At 40.9% G+C, this 17,309-nt stretch overlaps 1 protein-coding gene across 1 annotated transcript in view; it reads left to right on the top strand.

Annotated features, from left to right (window-relative positions):
• Nucleotides 1-16,926, top strand: part of LOC149169667 (uncharacterized protein At2g39795, mitochondrial-like) — a 28,002-nt gene extending 11,076 nt beyond the window's left edge. Inside the window, exons 2-3 of the mRNA XM_089428767.1 lie at nucleotides 15,755-16,074; nucleotides 16,283-16,926. Of these exons, the coding sequence (XP_089284893.1) occupies nucleotides 15,755-16,074; nucleotides 16,283-16,442 (480 nt within the window). The 3' untranslated portion in view covers nucleotides 16,443-16,926. The remainder of the gene's footprint in view (nucleotides 1-15,754; nucleotides 16,075-16,282) is intronic.
• The last annotated feature ends 383 nt before the right edge of the window (nucleotides 16,927-17,309 follow it).

Below are 17,309 nucleotides of genomic sequence, written 5' to 3'. Positions count from 1 at the left end.
TTTGAGTCCAAAGTCTTGAGTTCCCTTCAAGTATTTCAGAACTCTTTTTGTAGCAAACTAATGACCCTCACAAGGCTTTTGCATAAACTTGGAGAGAATTCCAACAACAAATGAAATGTCTGGTCTGGTAGTAGTTTGGTAGTTAAGACTTCCTATGAGCTGTCTATACTTCGTTGCATCCTCAAATTCTTTTCCTTCAGTGGATGTGAGCTTGCAGTTCTGTTCCATTGGAGTAGTCAAAGGATTGCACTCAGCCATGCCAAACTTGTTCAATAGATCTCCAATGTACTTCTTCTGAGAGAGGAATATAAACTTCAGATGTTGAGTTACTTCAATACCAAGATAGTAGTGAACATAGCCCAAATCTGTCATTTCAAAACCTTTCCTCAGTTCTTTCTTTATGGATGCAATGTAGCTCTCATTGTTCCTTGTCATTAGAAAATCATCTACATACACCACAAGATATACAATTGTTTTGCCAACTTTCTTGACAAAAAAAGTTGCATCATAAAGATCATAATGTTTGAAATTGAGTTTCAGAAGATGCTTAGTTAACTTCTCGTACCAAGCTCACGGTGCTTGCTTGAGGCCATACAAGGATTTTACAAGCTTGCATACTTTGTTTTCCTGACCCTTCACAACAAATCCTTCTGGTTGGGACATAAAAACATTCTCTTTTAGATCTCCATTCAAGAAAGCAACTTTTACATCCATTTGATGGACTTTCCAACTGTTCTGAGCTGCCAAGGCAAAGAGTGTCCGGATGGTATCCCATTTTGTTGTGGGGGCAAAAGTCTCCTCATAGTTGACCCCTTCCTTTTGTGCAAAACCTTTTGCCACAACCCTGGCTTTATGCTTGTCAAGTGAGCCATCTGCTTTATGCTTATTCTTGAAGACCCACTTGCAACCTATTGTTTTGGTTCCCAATGGAGGATCAATTAGCTTCAGGTGCCATTCTTTATCAAAACATCATATTCTTTCTGCATCGCTTCTTTCCATTCATCATGAGAAGCGACTTCTTTGAAGGAAGTTGGTTTGAAATCTGTAGACAAATTCAATTCACAATCATAAGAAACATCCATATCAACAGGTGAATCAGAATCATCTACATCACCTCCATTTTGTCTAGTTGAGCTTCTTGTTCTTGTCTTTCCAACCTCATTAGGACGAACACTTTCAAGTGTCTTTGTCAACCATTTTGGAGGACCTTTCTGAGATGGCCCAGGCTGCTCAGTTGACTGAGATGGGGCTGAATCAAGATTTAGTCTCCCAATTCTATTAATCACATCACTCAAAGTGTCATCAGTGGCTGGAGCTTCATGTGGGGGAGAGAGTGCTTCAAAAGAAGATTTCACAGATTGATCCAGTATAGGGATGCCCCCTTAAGGATGTGGAATCTCATTGTCAAACTCTTGAAAAGACTTTGCATGTCCGAATCTATCCAAGTGATCAAGTTGTCGCTTAACAACATTGTCAGTCTTGGAAGATTCAAGAAAGATCACATCTCTAGATATTATAAATTTCTTATTCACTTCATCATAGAGACGATATGCTTTGGAGGTATTTGAGTACCCCAAGAAGATACATTTGCAACTCCTTGCACCGAGTTTGTTTCTTTGTTCCTTGGGTATCAAGGCATAATAAGTGGAACCAAAAACCCTGAGATGCCTCACTGAAGGAATGTGGCCATACCACATTTCATAGGGAGTCTTGTTTTTGATAGCATTAGATGGACACCTATTCTTTATATACACAACACATAGAACTGCATCAACCCAAAACATCAATTTAACATTCTTGAAAAACATTATGGAACATACGATATTTAAGATTGTCTTGTTCATTCTTTCAGCTACTTCGTTCTGTTGGGGATTATAAGGGACGGTTGTTTGATGTTTGATCCCATGCTGGCGAAGATAGTTTTCAAATTCATTTGATGTATATTCTTTTCCATTATCAGTATGAATAGATCTAATATGAAATTGTGCATCATTTTCAATCCATGCATGAAAGTTTTTGAATGTTTCAAAAGCTTCAGATTTGTTCTTCAATAAATAAACCCAACACATTCTGGTGTAGTCATCAATAAATGTCATCATATATTTATTACCATTTGCAGAAGGAATAGGCATTGGGCCACATAAATCAGAATGAATGAGTTCAAGTTTTCTATGTGCTCTGGAATGAGAATCATGAAAAGATTGTTTGCTGTGCTTTCCTAAGATACAAGCATCACATTGCTTAAGTTTCCTAGGAATAGTAGGCAAACCAGTAACACCATTTTTCTTCAACAAACAGAGGCTGTCATAGTTCACATGTCCAAATCTAGCATGCCATAAAAGACTTGATGGAAATGTACCTTCATCATAGTGAGAACTGTATGAAAAGTTCTGTGCACGAGCAGAGGTTCCTTGTAGCTTCAGAAGTCTTTCTTCTTCTATCCCAGTCATGACAAGTGAGTGATCTGATGCTTTTCTGACCTCGACTTGCCATCAAATATATGAATGGAGTGTCCTTGCTGATGGATGTGGACCAAAGACAACAAGTTTCTCCTTAGCTCCGAGAGGTATAGAACATCATGTAGAAGAAAGTTTGGAAGACCAGGCAGTTTGAGCCTGATGGTGCCAAGCCCTGATGGCTTGAGTTTTGACTTGTCTGCAAAGTATACTGCTCCATCAACATTATCAGTGAATTCTTCAAAGAAATCTCTCCTGAAAGTCATGTGGCAAGTTTCTCTTGAATCAAGCAACCAAACATCTTTCCATGAAGCAAGTGAAGCATTGAATAAGTCTTTAGTTACTCTAATGTTGCAATGTGCCACAACATAATGAGCGGACTCGGGTGCTTTTCCTTTCCCTTTGTCAGGTGTTTTACCTTTTCCTTCATTTCTTTCCTGCTCAATTCTGTCCCAAGGCAGCTTACATGTGGAAGCATCATGTCCATCTCTATTGCATCGTATGCAATGAAGATCATACCTTTCTCCTTGGAAATGTTTGCCCCCCTTGCCTCTAAAATTCTTTCTTCCTGTTTCTCTTAGATCACCTCTTCCTCTAGAAGAATCTTGTGCATGATTCTTCTCCTTCTATGCAAGGCACACAACTTCTTCAGTAGACTGAGGAGCTATCTTCTTCTCAAAAGCCTTCTCTCTCTCTGCAAACTTCTTCTGAAGGGAGTCAAAAGTAATCTCCTTAAGGTTGCCGCTTGCTTGCAACGACTCAAGATAATGTGAATAGGTGGGATATAGTGCCTTGACATAAGCTATGAGAGAAATATCGATTTCAACACCAGTGGCTTTTATGTCATGCATAATCCATCTTACTTTTGATGCTAAGGCAAGAGGGTCATCATTTTTCAACTCAAGATTGAATGACTTAATCGTCAATTGAACAACTTCAAGTTTAGAGTGGGAGTCATGCAATTCCTTCAACTTCTTTAAGGCTTCAAAGGCATTTGAAAATGGAAAAATATGACAACTCACCTCTTCATTTACTGACGCTGCAATCAAGGCATAGGCTTTGCTATTCTTGTTTTCCCAAATGGCAAGCTTCTTATTTGAAGTGGGCTTTTCAGGTGCATTATCTCCTTCTCCTTCACAAATTCCTTTCCATAGCTCATTAAAAATTAATGTGTGCTTTATCTTCCTCGACCACTCATGATATTTCTCTTTGCCAAAGAGAACTACTACCAAAATGGAGATTAGTGAATGCATCATAAAAAAGAACTATGTTCTTTTGATTTCTAAAATAGTTATAGCTTACTTCTGCCTTCTTACAAAAAAAAAAAAAAAAAAAAAAAAAAAAAAAAAAAAAAAAAAAACTTCACTGCCAACTTCACTCTTCACTATACAAAGTCAATACTTTAATATGAGCATATAAACCTCCACCATCCTTTTTCTTTTTTAAAAATCCATTATATACCACTCACATTATAATATCGCATTCATGTATCTCATTCAAATAACCATAAGTCATATGAAATATATGAATTATATATATACACCCTTGAAAAACTCAATAGAACACAACTTCATGGCTTCCAACAAAAAAATTACATACCATTTTCAATGAGCAGCCACTGTGGTCACGGTCTTCATTACACAGTGTTCATACCATATACTATTCGAACCAAGTATCAAATACATTCTTTAATCAGTTCATATTCATGCTCGCTCCACTTAAATGGCACAAAATTCGGAAGTGGGCAGATGATGGACATTGTTTTTTTAGTTTCAAGTCGCTATCAAGCTTGTTATAAAATACTCAAGTCCTTTTCATAAACAGAAACCGTTGTTCTCCCTCACATAAACATAAACCGAGGGAATGAACTTTCTAGGAGCTCCCACCAAAGGCAGTCCAAAATGGTTGGGTAGATTAGGATGAGGAGGAGGCTACCAAATGATTCCCTTTTGCAAGGAGGCCTCCACTGACTCTAGATGGACAACATCCAATTTCAATCTAGCTTGAGAGGAATGAAAGCAACATTCAACACAGTCCAGCACAACGCAAACCACAACATATGGTATTCAAAATTATTCAACGTACAAAGCCAACGCTCAAATCATCCATATCACCACTACACCATCTTCTTTCAATAGGATCTATGAAGAGGGGCATAAAGCAGAGGAATAATGGCAAAGTTCTGCAGGACGAGTTACATCACAAAAGACTAATTTAGTTGGCTTTGATACCATATCAGGCTAGGAGTAACTCCACAAATGAATTGATGTTTTTTCATTAAGATAGCATATGGCTATATACAAGAGAGGGAGGCTATTAGGTTTCATCTCCCAATGTCTCTTTGTCTTCCAGCTTCCTTTTATTTTTACTATTTACAATATTTACATCAGTTTACCTAATCCCAAAGATTAGGTGTCAACACTATAGCTGAGCAGCTCTATAGAGATGCCATGATAGAAGAGTATATCTCCATCATGAGCAATGATGTATGGGATATAGTGTCGAGACTGGAAGGAAACTCTGTGGTCACTTCTTGATGGATCTGTAAGATCAAACATGTAGTTGATGGTAGTATCAGAAAGTATAAAGCGAGGTTTGTGGTGAGAGGGTTCTCCGAGAAGGAGGGAGTGGATTAAGAGGAGACATTCACACCTGTCGCCAGATATGCATCCATTAGAGCAGTTATGTCCATTGCTTAAGAATTAAAGGGGAGGATACATCAAATGGATGTGAATACTACTTTCCTCAATGAGGTGATTAAGGAGGAGGTGTATATTGAGCAACCTCAAGGCTTTGAGGTGTATGGGAGAGATTCCCATGTAAGTAGGTTGAAGAAGGCCCTTTATGGGTTGAAGCAGGCTCTGCATGCATGGTATGCCAGGATCGATGGATATCTTCTTGGTTTGGGCTTCACCAAGAGTGACACGGATCCCAACTTCTACTTTGTGCTTGTTGAGGGTAAACCGCTCATCTTGGTATTATATGTGGACGATCTATTTTTGACAGGATTGGAGAAGATCATAGGGATGTGCAAGGAGGATCTTGTTTTAGAGTTCAACATGAAGGACATCAACTTGATGCATTACTTTTTGGGATTGGAAGTGTGGCAACAACCAGGAGAGATTTTCCTTGGACAAGGAAAATATGTAGTTGAGATCTTGAGGAGGTTCGAGATGGAGGATTGCAGGCCTATGTCTACATTGGTGATCACTAACCTGAATAAGCTGAGTGCTTTTGAAGGTGAATTGGTGGATCCCACACCATATAGGCAACTGATAGGTTCCTTGATGTATTTGGTCAACACTAGGCCAAATATACATTTTGATGTGAACACACTCAGCCAGTTCATGGTGGAGTCGAGGCAGGTTTGTTGGGTGGTAGCGAAGCATGTGTTGAGATACCTGCATGGCACAATAGACTTTGGACTAAGATATGTCAGAGCTAGAGGAGTGGAGCTGCAGGGGTACACAATTTTTGATTGGGCAGGGAGTGTAGTGGAAATAAAGTCCACATCTAGATGTTGTTTCAACTTGGGATCAACCATGATCTCATGGTTGAATAAGAAACAACAGTTAGTGGCCCTCAATTCAATAGATGTAGAGTACATGGCAGTGAGTATGGCGAGTTGTGAGGCAGCGTGGCTTCGCAAGATGCTTGCAGGATTATTTGATCTGCAGATGTGGCCAACGATGATCCACTGTGATAATCAGAAATGCATTAAGCTCTTTGAGAATCCTGTGTTTCATGACTAGTCCAAGCATATCAAGATTAGATATCACTTCATTAGATACAGGGTCCAAAGGGGTATTGTGAGATTGCAATACATTTATACAAAGGAGCAAGTGGTAGATGTTCTCACTATGCCTCTAGTGAAAGGGAAATTTGTGAAGTACCAAGCTAAGCTAGGGGTGGTGGAGAATCCCTTCCTTGCTAGGAGGGAGCGCTAAAGTTAGTGATAACTTCGGAAGGTCTTCTACATAGGCTTGGTTTCTTAGCACGCAGAAAACTATAAAGGGAGCCTAGTGAGGAGGTGAAGACACAAGTTGTGTGAGCGTGTCATCATTCAAAGAAAGCGATTTTCTCTAAGTGCGAGTGGCTTTGTGGACCCGGTGTGCAAAGAAGGAGAAGTGAGAGTGGATTGGGGTGAATCGAGGAGGGCCGAGTACAAGGAGATTGCAGGGCCAAGTTGCTGGAAGGAGATCAATTTTATATGGAGGAGGCTGAGTTGCTGGAGGGCTGAGTTTCCCCTAGTGCGCATTAGTGGCACGCAAGGAGGGCGCAAGTCGAGTTTCTGGCTGAGTATTTGGGCCGAGTTCTCCAGGCCTATTTCATTTGGAGGTTGGTTTCCTAGAGGCTGAGTTCCTTGGGCCAAATTCATTTTGAAGGAGCCGTGTTATAGGTTTCGGGGTTTTGTATTTTCCCTTGTACCTTTGTGGGTCAAAAACCTAGATTTTCTAGATAATTAAATTACGGAGATTTTTTGTGGGTGAATTATTTTGCAGTGTGATTGATCTCTTTGGTTTATTTTCACCGCATATATTTAATTGTAGAAGTTAAAAATACCAGTGATTTTAGTTTTTTGGTGATTTAGTGTTTATTTGGGTAAATAAATAAATTGTCGGGGATAAAATAAATTGCCATGAGAAAATAAGTCTGGCTGGTATTAGAAATTTAACATGATGTTGATAATTAGGACTTGCTTTTTTTTCCAAAGAAAAAAATGAACTTTTTATATAAGATAAATAAAAAGTTACAAGCAGATGCATAGCATTCAGTTTGCTGTAGGGACGAAAACCACAACAGCCCCAGAGAAGAAAACTATCTCCTCTGTACAAAACTGGGAAAAAACAAGACTCTGTTCTCCTGAGTCTGAACAATACATTCACCCATTCCGGTAGATCGCTAAAAACAGTCCTTTAAAAGACCAGCAGAGACGCGATATCACAGGTCGAGTTTCGATTCGTGGGTCTCCTCATAGAGGAAAACAACCCACTAAAAGGAAACAAGATATCCTGGATAAACGCAGTGACAACAAAAATTTTAACATGTCCAATAACAAAGTCTGTATCATCGTTTTTTACAACAGCTATATAATATATGAAAGTACCAAAAAAAAACTCTAAACAACAGATAATTTGAAAATTAAGCATATGGAGGATGATCCGACACACGGATCTGATCATGGACTTGCTCAGTTAATATCCAACTGCCCATAGCTTGCTGCAGACCATCTTTAGAAAGCCTGTCCGCTGCTTCATTTCGGTCCCTGTAAATATGTCCAATTGAAAACACATTAAAAGAGAGTTTTAAATTCAGGATTTCTTCTAATAGAGGCCTCAACATGTAATTCTGACATCTACTTTTTCCATTAACCCATTTCACAACATTCAAAGAATCCCCAAAGATCTGAACTGTGAAGATGTTCCTGTGGATAAGCCAACATAGAAGATATTTTAATGCAGAAAGTTCAGCAAAATTGTTTGATCCGGTTCCAAGGCCCACTGAAGCTTTTAAAGAGTGTGATTCATTTAAATGGATGATTATCCCTGCCCCAGCTGCGTTATTCTGAGAAGCCCCATCAAAGTAGGCCCAAGGGATCCCGACTCTGATTTGTTCTTCCCTGCTCTGAGTTGTTTTTCTTGACTCCTCTGGTTCAGGGATGCTGGACAGTATAGTTGTGCTTTGAATTGCAATAGATTCAGCTGAGGTAGATCTGTCAGTAAAAATGCATCTGTTTCTTGCTATCCAAACCCCCCAACAGATGATGGGAGGAAGATTCCTCATATTCCCTTCTGAGCTAAGTCTCCACCATTTTTCCCATGCTACAGATAAATTTTCCCCTTCCCAGCTTAACTGTTTCTTTAATAACTTTTGCACCTCTTCCCATACCTTTTTTACGAATGGACAGACCAAAAAAAGATGAGTGATGGTCTCAGAGTCAGCTATACATAAAGGGCATCTTCCAGGCCCTTGCTTATATCTAGATTGGAGTATATCCCATGTTGGAATTTTCTTTTTTAACACACACCAAAAGAACAGTCTAGCTTTTTTTGGGCATTTTAATTTCAACAGAGGTTTTGACCACCATTCTGGTTCATCCCATCCTTTTTTCGTCATTAAGAACTTATAACCGGCCTTAGGGGAGTAGGCTCCTGAGTCTGCATGAGCCCATACCAGAAGGTCTGGTCTATCCTTTAATCTTACATTGGATCTGGTAAGTTCCTGAATGAAAACCTGCCACTCATTCCACCAAAAAGGTCTAAGCTCTAATTCTTCTCCAGATTTCCATGCTTGCCCCCATATAGTGGACTGACCTATTTTCTCAATCTGTTTCAAATATATGATGCCCTTTGATTCCAAGTGTCTGATCAGTCCTGGGGACAAAGCGAACAATTCATTGCAGCCCACCCATGGATCCCTACCTATCCTCAAATTTTCTCCGTTTCCTACCTGCCATGCCAATCCTTGTTCTATGATTTTAAATGCCTCAGTAGTAGCTTTCCATACCACTGAAACATTCCTTCCTTTCTTATTTGGGTTACGAATCCATTCTTCCAGAGGAACAGGATCTATATACTTTCGCTTCACCACTCTCGTCCACAAATTCTCAGAATTGATGATCCTCCATCCGGACTTGGCTGCCAAGGAAACACTAAAATCATAAAGATTTTTTATTCCCCATCCTCCCCAATCTTTTGGCTTTGCAATTTTCTCCCAAGCAACCCAGGGAAGAACAGAGTCCTCCTTTGATCCTGACCATAGGAATCTGCTGCAGATCTTTTTTATCTTGTGAAGAATCCCTTTTGGAATCCAAGTCAGGGCTGCCCAGAACACTGGCATGGCTTGCAACACAGAGTTTACTAGGGTCAGTCTGCCAGCTCTAGATAGCCACTTGTAACTCCAATGAGTGATTTTTGCTTCTATTTTGGCCACCAGCCAGTTCCAGTCCTGCTTTTTGTATGCATTTGGCTTCAGCCAGAAACCCAAGTACTTGAACGGATTCTCCATATTATAGACCTCAAAGGGCAGGATAGAGGAGATCTGGATCTTTTCGTGTCTATTGAATCCTTCCATTATTAACTGAGACTTTCTGAGGTTAATTTGCATCCCTGTGGCTTTCATGAACAGATCAAGAATGTTTTTTAGTTCTTTAATTTCATTCAAGCTCCCATTTGTAAATAATAAAATATCATCTACAAAAAGGAGGTGAGTAATGAACATATTTACAGCAACTTCCAAACCTTTTACCAAACCTGTTCTTCTGGCTTCCAAGATCAGTCTGCTTAGACCCTCTGCCGCTAGAAGGAAAAGCAGTGGCGATAGAGGACATCCCTGTCTCAGTCCCCTTTGACCTTTGAAAAATTGTGATGAAGCCCCATTGATTAAGACTGCAAAACTTACACTGGTTACACATCCCATAACCCAATTTATAAACTCCAGATTGAACCCCAGATGGGTCAACAACATCCTGAGATATGTCCAGCTGATCCTGTCATATGCTTTTGACAGATCAATTTTAATCACAACCCCTTTCTTGTTTGATTGTCTAATGCTGTGAATTGTCTCCTGTGCCACTCCTATGGCTTCATGGATTTGTCGACCGTCTAGGAACCCAAACTGTTCACTTGAAATGCATTTGGATAGGATCGGTTTTAGACGGACAACTATAAGTTTTGCAATGATTTTATAAACACAGTTGCACAGAGAAATAGGCCTGAAATCTTCAAAGGAATCCGGATCCTCCTTTTTTGGGATAAGAGCTATAAAAGTTGCATTAAAAGGAGAATATATCTCGCCTTTCCTCCTCGACTCTTCCACCACCTCAGTTAGTTCTGCTCCAATCGATTCAAAAAAATGATGGAAAAGTTCAATAGTCCACCCGTCCGGGCCCGGGCTTTTGTCTTTTGCCATTGATTTTACAATGCTTTCCACTTCCTCCTTTGTCACTTCTCTGATTAAGTCTTCTGCTTCCTCCTCCTCCACAAAACGGGGGAAACATTGAGCTGTTCTGATTACTTCTGCTAATGTTATCCCTCCTTGTTCAGTAAACAGATTCTGAAAGTGAGTCCTTCCCATATTTGATAGAGACTCAAAAGAGGTGGCTTCTCTACCCTCAAGATCCTTTAGCTTCCATATTGTGTTTGCATTTTTCCGCCCTTTTGCATAATTATGGAAAAATTTCGTATTTTCGTCCCCAGCTCTTAACCAGATCGCCCTGCTCTTTAGCCTCCATTCCTCCTCTCTGTCTAGTAAGAGTTTGCCTCTGCGCTTTTCAAGCATCAGAATTTTTTCTTTTGAATCCTGAGTAGCATACCCATCTGCCTCAGGTTCCTCCAAAGCCCGCAGTTCAGCATCAATTTTGGAGAGTTCCTCATTCTGCTTTTGTTTCCTTTCTTTTGCCCATTCCATGGTAGCTTTTTTGAGTCTTTTTAAGTTTTCCATAAAAAGGGCCCCTTTGTTCTCCAAAGAAGTTCTGCCCGGATGTCTCCAAGTGTCCCTGAAAAGCTTATTGAAAGATTCCTCTTGCAACCAGGAAGCATTGAATTTGAAAGGGGCCGCTGGCTTAATGGGAGGTTTTGATAATTCCATTAGGATGGGAAAGTGATCTGAGTTCCCCCCCTCGCCCACCCATTGCCTGAACATTGGGATTTTGGATGCCAGGTCTTCGCATAAGAGGAATCGGTCCAATCTCTTTGCCACTCTCTCCTCCCCTGCTCTTCTATTCCTCCAGGTAGGTTTTACTTTGATTAGATTTACATCTATCAGGTTATGAGAGAGGAGAGCATTTGTAAAGAAATCCGAGAGTGGATCTTCTCTGGCTGAGGGACCCCAAGCTTCCGCACTCCCCAGTGAAAAATTTAAATCTCCTCCTATAATCAAACTTCTGTCTTTCAGCAGAGATTTTGACAAAAGGTCATTCCAAAAGGATTCCCTTCCCTGGCATGGCCCATAGATATTTATGATCAGAAGGGGAAATCCAAACTCAGGAGAATGGATCTCCATACCTAGCACATGAGCCATTCCCCAATGATTGATAATCTGCATCCTTCCTTCCCTGACACCAATTGCCAGGCCGCCCGAATGTCCCACAACATCTATAGCAAAGAAAACCCATCCAGGGAGAGAGATCCTAAGGGAAGATTCCACCTCAAAGCTTCTGCCTAGGGTCTCTTGGAGAAAGATGACATCCGGATTGTATCGCGAAACTAACTCCTTCAGGGCCAGTTTTTTGGGTTTACTGGCTAAACCCCTGCAATTCCAAGATAGGAAGATCATTTTAAAACATTTTCAAGGGGATTTGCTGCTCTAAGCGCCCCAGGGATAGACATTTGTTTACCGTCAGCCACATCAAACTTCGCTTTAACCTGTGCTTTAGACAAGTTTGATTTCCTGCCTCTGGCCTTCCTTTTGAAGGCCTAAGATGAGGTTGGGCCTAGCCCACCAACCGGATCAGGGATTTCGAGCTTTTTGACATGTTTTTTGTCGAGAGATCTTAGGTTATAATGGCACACCGGTGTAGAAAAAACAGGAACCATCCTACTAAGGGAATCATCTTCACAGTTCAGGTCAATGGATGGGATAGCAGCAGTGAGATTTTCAATGTTTAAAAGATCATCATTGCAACAATTTTTTAGAGGAGAGCCAGATTTCAAGCAAGCATCTTTAGGTTCTGAAAATAAAGATGTATTACTTGAGTCTAGTTGCATACCGTTTGGGTCTTCGACAGGGATGTCTACGGCCTCATTTGTAATCTCGTTGATTAACTTCTCCGGGCTGCGCTGGACCTCTTTTTCTTCTGGCGGTTCCTCTCCGGCCTGGCTATCAAGGGCTTCTTTCTGGGTTTGGACCGCTTCCATAATATTCTCCTCTGGATGATCCTCAATTTCAATATCCTTGTCTTTCCTCGATTTCTTCCCCCGCTGCTCACCTTTTTTCTGAGTCCTCCTTCTACGGTTACCCAGCGGACAGTCCCTTGCCAGATGCCCATATTCATGGCACCTGTGACATCTAAAAGGAAGATGTTCATAATCCAACGGTTGCTCAAAAACATATTCTTTATACTGTAGATTTATGGATTCCGCAAGCCCTTCTTTTGGATTTAATCGGACCAAGATCCTGGCCATGGCTCTTTCGTGGGTGTGAAGGAAAGACATGTCTGCTTCCAGGAAGGTGCCCAGTAGGTTCCCTATTGATCTGAAGACAGATTCTACCCACAGGAAGGGAGGAAGGCCGGGTGCCCTGACCCAAACCGGAAACTCATCTACCTTCTCCCTGTTCGCATCAAATAAAGGCGACCACCTTTTGAACATGACTGGACGATTCCCGAAAGCCCAATTTCTCCCTGCAACCCAATCTGCCGCTTCCTTGTTTTCAAATCTCACCATAAACCAACCCTTCACAAGCGCTGCAATCTTAAATTTTTTTACCGGGGCCTCCTTCCACTGTTGCTCCGCCCACTGGTTCAAGAATTTACCAGAGAAAACCCTTCCTCTAGCTCTACCCACTAGAGTACATTCCGCCACCTCTAGCGCATCCTCGACCTGAACATCCATGCCTAGAACCAAATTTCCTTCAATCTTTTTCTTCTTTAGTGGTTTCGCCTTTTTCCGTTTTCCCCCAGCCCTCTCTTGTCCGGAATCTTCCTCCCTAGCTTGAGATTTTGGGTCTGCCTTGTCCAAAACCACCTGAGTTCCAGGCTCACTATCTGCTAGGGTTTTTCCGTCCTTATCTGAGATAGTTGCATGGAGTCCGCCTTCGAAACCTTCCTTTATGCCTGTGCCAAAGCCTAAAGCCTCTTCCTCCCAGCCAGTAACTAGATTTTGTCCTTCCTTCCCTAACTTCGAAGGCTCGCCGGGACCTGTATTACTCCCTCCAGCTCCCAAGCTGGGCTTGGGTGACCCTTTTGTTATAAAATGTCTGGTAACAGCCGGCTGGCCGCCCCCTTCCGTCACTACACTTTTCGGCTTTAAACCTCCACCCACAGACCTCCAGACTCCCTGGTTTGCTTTGAAATTTATGATATCTTCAAGCCCTCCAGATAGAAAAAACGCATTAGAGGGAGATTTGTCCTTACTTACATGGGCGCCGTAGGGTTTTTCAGTCAGCTGGTAGTCCTTCTCCAGAGGGCCTGAAACTTTGACGCCCCTTCCTCCTTTGTTGTGCAGTCCAGCCAGCTCCAAGCTTTCCTCCAACAGACCTTTTGCTGCTCTGTTACTCCACGAACCTTCCACAGCGAAATCCGCGGGTGCATGACTGCCAGCTGACCCGAAAAACTTGACAATATTCTGGGCGTTAACCTCCTTTCCCCAAACCGACAGGATATCTTTCGGTGCAGGGTCTAGGTCAACTGCCTCTCTAGGTTTCACCATGGTAATTATCTGCAATAAAAACGAGTAAACTGCCACCGCTAACGGTCCGTTACCTGCTACTCTTCCTAAAACCGCCTGGGAACGTCAACCGCAAGAGCTCCAAAATGGTTTTACCAACAAACTAGCCCGGTGAGAGGTAATGCGAACCCGTTCCGAGAAAACCTTCTGCTGAATACCCAGCTGTCCCCTCCTAACATGGCTTAAACGTCCTCTGCCTCGGTGGAACAGCCAGCTGCCCCATCCCGTACCATCGTGTCCTCGTCAACCTACCTTTTCCCTGGTCTGCAGCATCCTAGGCCATCGGCCTAGGTTGCCCTGGTTCGACTCCTACGGCCTCCGGCGATCTCATCCCCATAATTAGGACTTTATTGATGACTTGTTTGATTATTAATTTGCAGAAATTTCTTCTTCTATACCTCTACTAGTGCCCATCTTCAACAACATCTGGAGTCATATTTGTGTGGGAGGTATGGCATATAGGGGGGATAATATGTAATGTCTTCTTTATGTGACTATTAATCAACACTAAGGATGTGAATCTTGCGATGTAATGCCTTTATTTCCAAGGCTTCCATTTTATAGATTAAGAGGGGATGTTGAAAATAGTTGTGTAATTTCATTTTTGGCCAAGACCAACCTTATATTGAGTTTGATTATATGCACTCATTTATATTTCAGCCACAATGTGCCTTATATTGAGGTGGGTATCTATAATCTGTTCTCATTTCTATATTGGCCATGTCGAACCTTATATTGAGTTGGGTATCTATGCACCTACTCTCATTTGTATTTTGGCCTTGATTGACTTTGTGTTGAGTTGAGAATCTATACACCCACTCTCATTTCTAGTCATCTTTTTTCTCCATGGCCCCTGTTTAGCATAAGAGGGATGTTGAAAAAGGTGCAAGCTTCACTTCCGACCACGCTCAACCTTATATTGTAACCATTATTGTGTTTCTAGGTTTGGCTAGAACCAACCTTGTACACATAGGCTCATTATCCCTCTTGGGGAAAGCATCCATCTCACAAGCTGTAGATAAGTACACAACTCTCACTTGTCATTTCATTTATTATCATGTGACTTTTTTTCATTCTTAATAAGGTGATGTGCCTCAGGGAGCCTATGAACTCGTGCTTTGGTTTATTTCTCTATCTATTGCTCTTTTTTGTGGGTTCACTATCTTTCTAGGGTTGTGATCCCCTTGGCTGATTTCTCTTCCAGTGTTGTGCTGCCCTACTGCTGGTTTGTTCTTCTCTTTATTGCAGAATTTGAGCTTGTGTTAGTTTTGTTCGATTCTCTTGCTATTTCCTGCAAATTTCAACAATACACATTTAGGACAACTTCAACCAGAGTTTGAATTTTGAGGCAGGAGCAATATTTTTCATTACTAAATGCAATTTGCACCAAGAAAAACGAGGTTCTTTCTTCAACGTTTGTGGGGGTTTGGGTGATCTATCAATTCTTAATGTGTCTGTGCAATAGAGAATTGGATCAAAATGGTGTTATGGGTGCATTGGATATGGACACTAGCAGTGTAGTACATAGATATCTGAAAACCAGGTTTATATGCACCTCAAGATTGCGATGCTCAAGGTTGCATATCTCAAGTTCTCTCAAATACCTGGTATCAAATATTGGAACTCAAGATACACAACTTCAGGCATCGCAACCTCAAGGTGCATACGAGACTCGGGTTGGACGGGTCTGCGCTAGTCCTAAAGTTCAGATCAATATGGAAAAACATGTATACCATTTGAGCTATATATGTATATAATTTGGATTTTTGATGATGCATATTATGAATGCTGTATTGTTGCCCTTTGTTATAAGGATCCTTGTATATTATATTTAGAGCTATAGTGAAATTTGTACTGTTATTTTCCTCTTCTTCACTTGACAGTATATTTTGTGATGACATGAATATTCAGATTCCTCATGACAACATTCCCTTCATTGTTAAAGACAAGCCGGGTGAGCAATGGATAGCATTGCACAGGAAATATGGCAAGGAAAACATAAAGGTAGAAGCTACAATGCTTGATTTAGGTTCAGCTGACTCACATGAGGATCTTGGGGAAGATGATATACCGTGTAAAATTTGTCTAGCAGTTACCATTTCTAAAGATGAAGCAACCAAGTCAATGATGATCGGATGTTCTGGATATCCTGATGAGATAACCGTTGACCGAGTGGTAATCATGGAAGCAGAATCATCTCAGGAATTGACTTATGAAGGGCCGGGTTTTGAGTAAGTTTCTTTTCATTGGCATTTTCTTTGAAATAATCAAATTTTCTATAACTAAGGAATGGAACTGTCAAGGAATTTTCTATAATCATATTGTCACCATTAATTTCGTCTCAAGGAATTATGTTTCTGTATAGGATTATACACCTACATGCTCATATATAAAATTCTTCTGTTTAAGGTTCCTGACCTCTGTAGATTATCTTTTCAGGCGCATGAAAGAAGATCTCCAGAGAGCTTTCCAAGAGTTCTTACAGGAACGAGGTATTGATGATGATCTATCAAACTTTTTGTACGAGTACATGATGAATAAGTCGAAGAAGGAATATCTTACTTGGTTACAAAGTCTACAGTCCTTTATAGAAAAATAGATGAGATTCAATCTCTCATGTTGAGTGCTACATTTCTTTTCCTGAAATGGGCATGTAAAGAAAATGTCTGAGCCCTGGGAAAGCATATTTTTTGGTGAGGGTGAGGTGGGCGGTGTGTTTTAAGATTCAGTAAGGTCCTTTTTCAAACTATCTTTTGTGCAGCCAAAATAACGGCTTGTATGAACAAATTTTTCCCAAAATTTGTTTTCATATTTTTTATGAGCAAGATAACAGGTTCATCTAGTTTCAAATGTTTAGTGCAGGAAATGGTATTCTTCCATGGTCTTTAAGTTCCAACTTGTGCATGGAATTGTATCACACTGAATGTGGTCTGGAATATGCTGATAGATTAATAACAGGCCTGTTAGACGCTTGGTTTAACATGCATCTCATTTATTCAGGGAATATCCTGTTCAGTCTTACTGGTTTGGAGTAACAGTGGGCAAATCAAGCTCAGTAATGATGAATATTAGTTTGGACACCATTGTCTTGGCTTGGTTTATAATAGCTGGTAATTTTATTCTGTTATTTTTTGACAATTAAAATGGTGATGGATAAGAATTCTGAATTTTATCACATAGAGCTGTTAAGGTTTTGCCCTTTGCGAATGTCAGCATTGAGGAGGGTTTCTCCAGTGGTGGTCTTGACATTTTATTGTTTATCAGAAATTTATGTGTAATATCCCCGTGGGATTAATTGGCTCAAGGGACGAAGTAGTCTATCGATCTTCGTAGGATATAGTCCTCGAGAAAGGGGAAAAACTCCAAAATACCCAATGTTTGGGCAAGTTTGGGGCGGAAAAGCCCAAAGTTGGGGTTAGATGTGAATTTCACTCAATTAATTAAGGAGAAAATCCCCTCAAGGAAA

This window comes from Pinus tabuliformis, chromosome 4_2 (genome assembly GCF_031772625.1).
Source record: "Pinus tabuliformis cultivar Carrire ecotype Pingquan chromosome 4_2, CPIR1, whole genome shotgun sequence".
Lineage (NCBI taxonomy): Eukaryota > Viridiplantae > Streptophyta > Pinopsida > Pinales > Pinaceae > Pinus > Pinus tabuliformis.
Note: the sequence above shows the minus strand (reverse complement) of the source record. Positions and strands in the feature narration are given on the sequence as shown.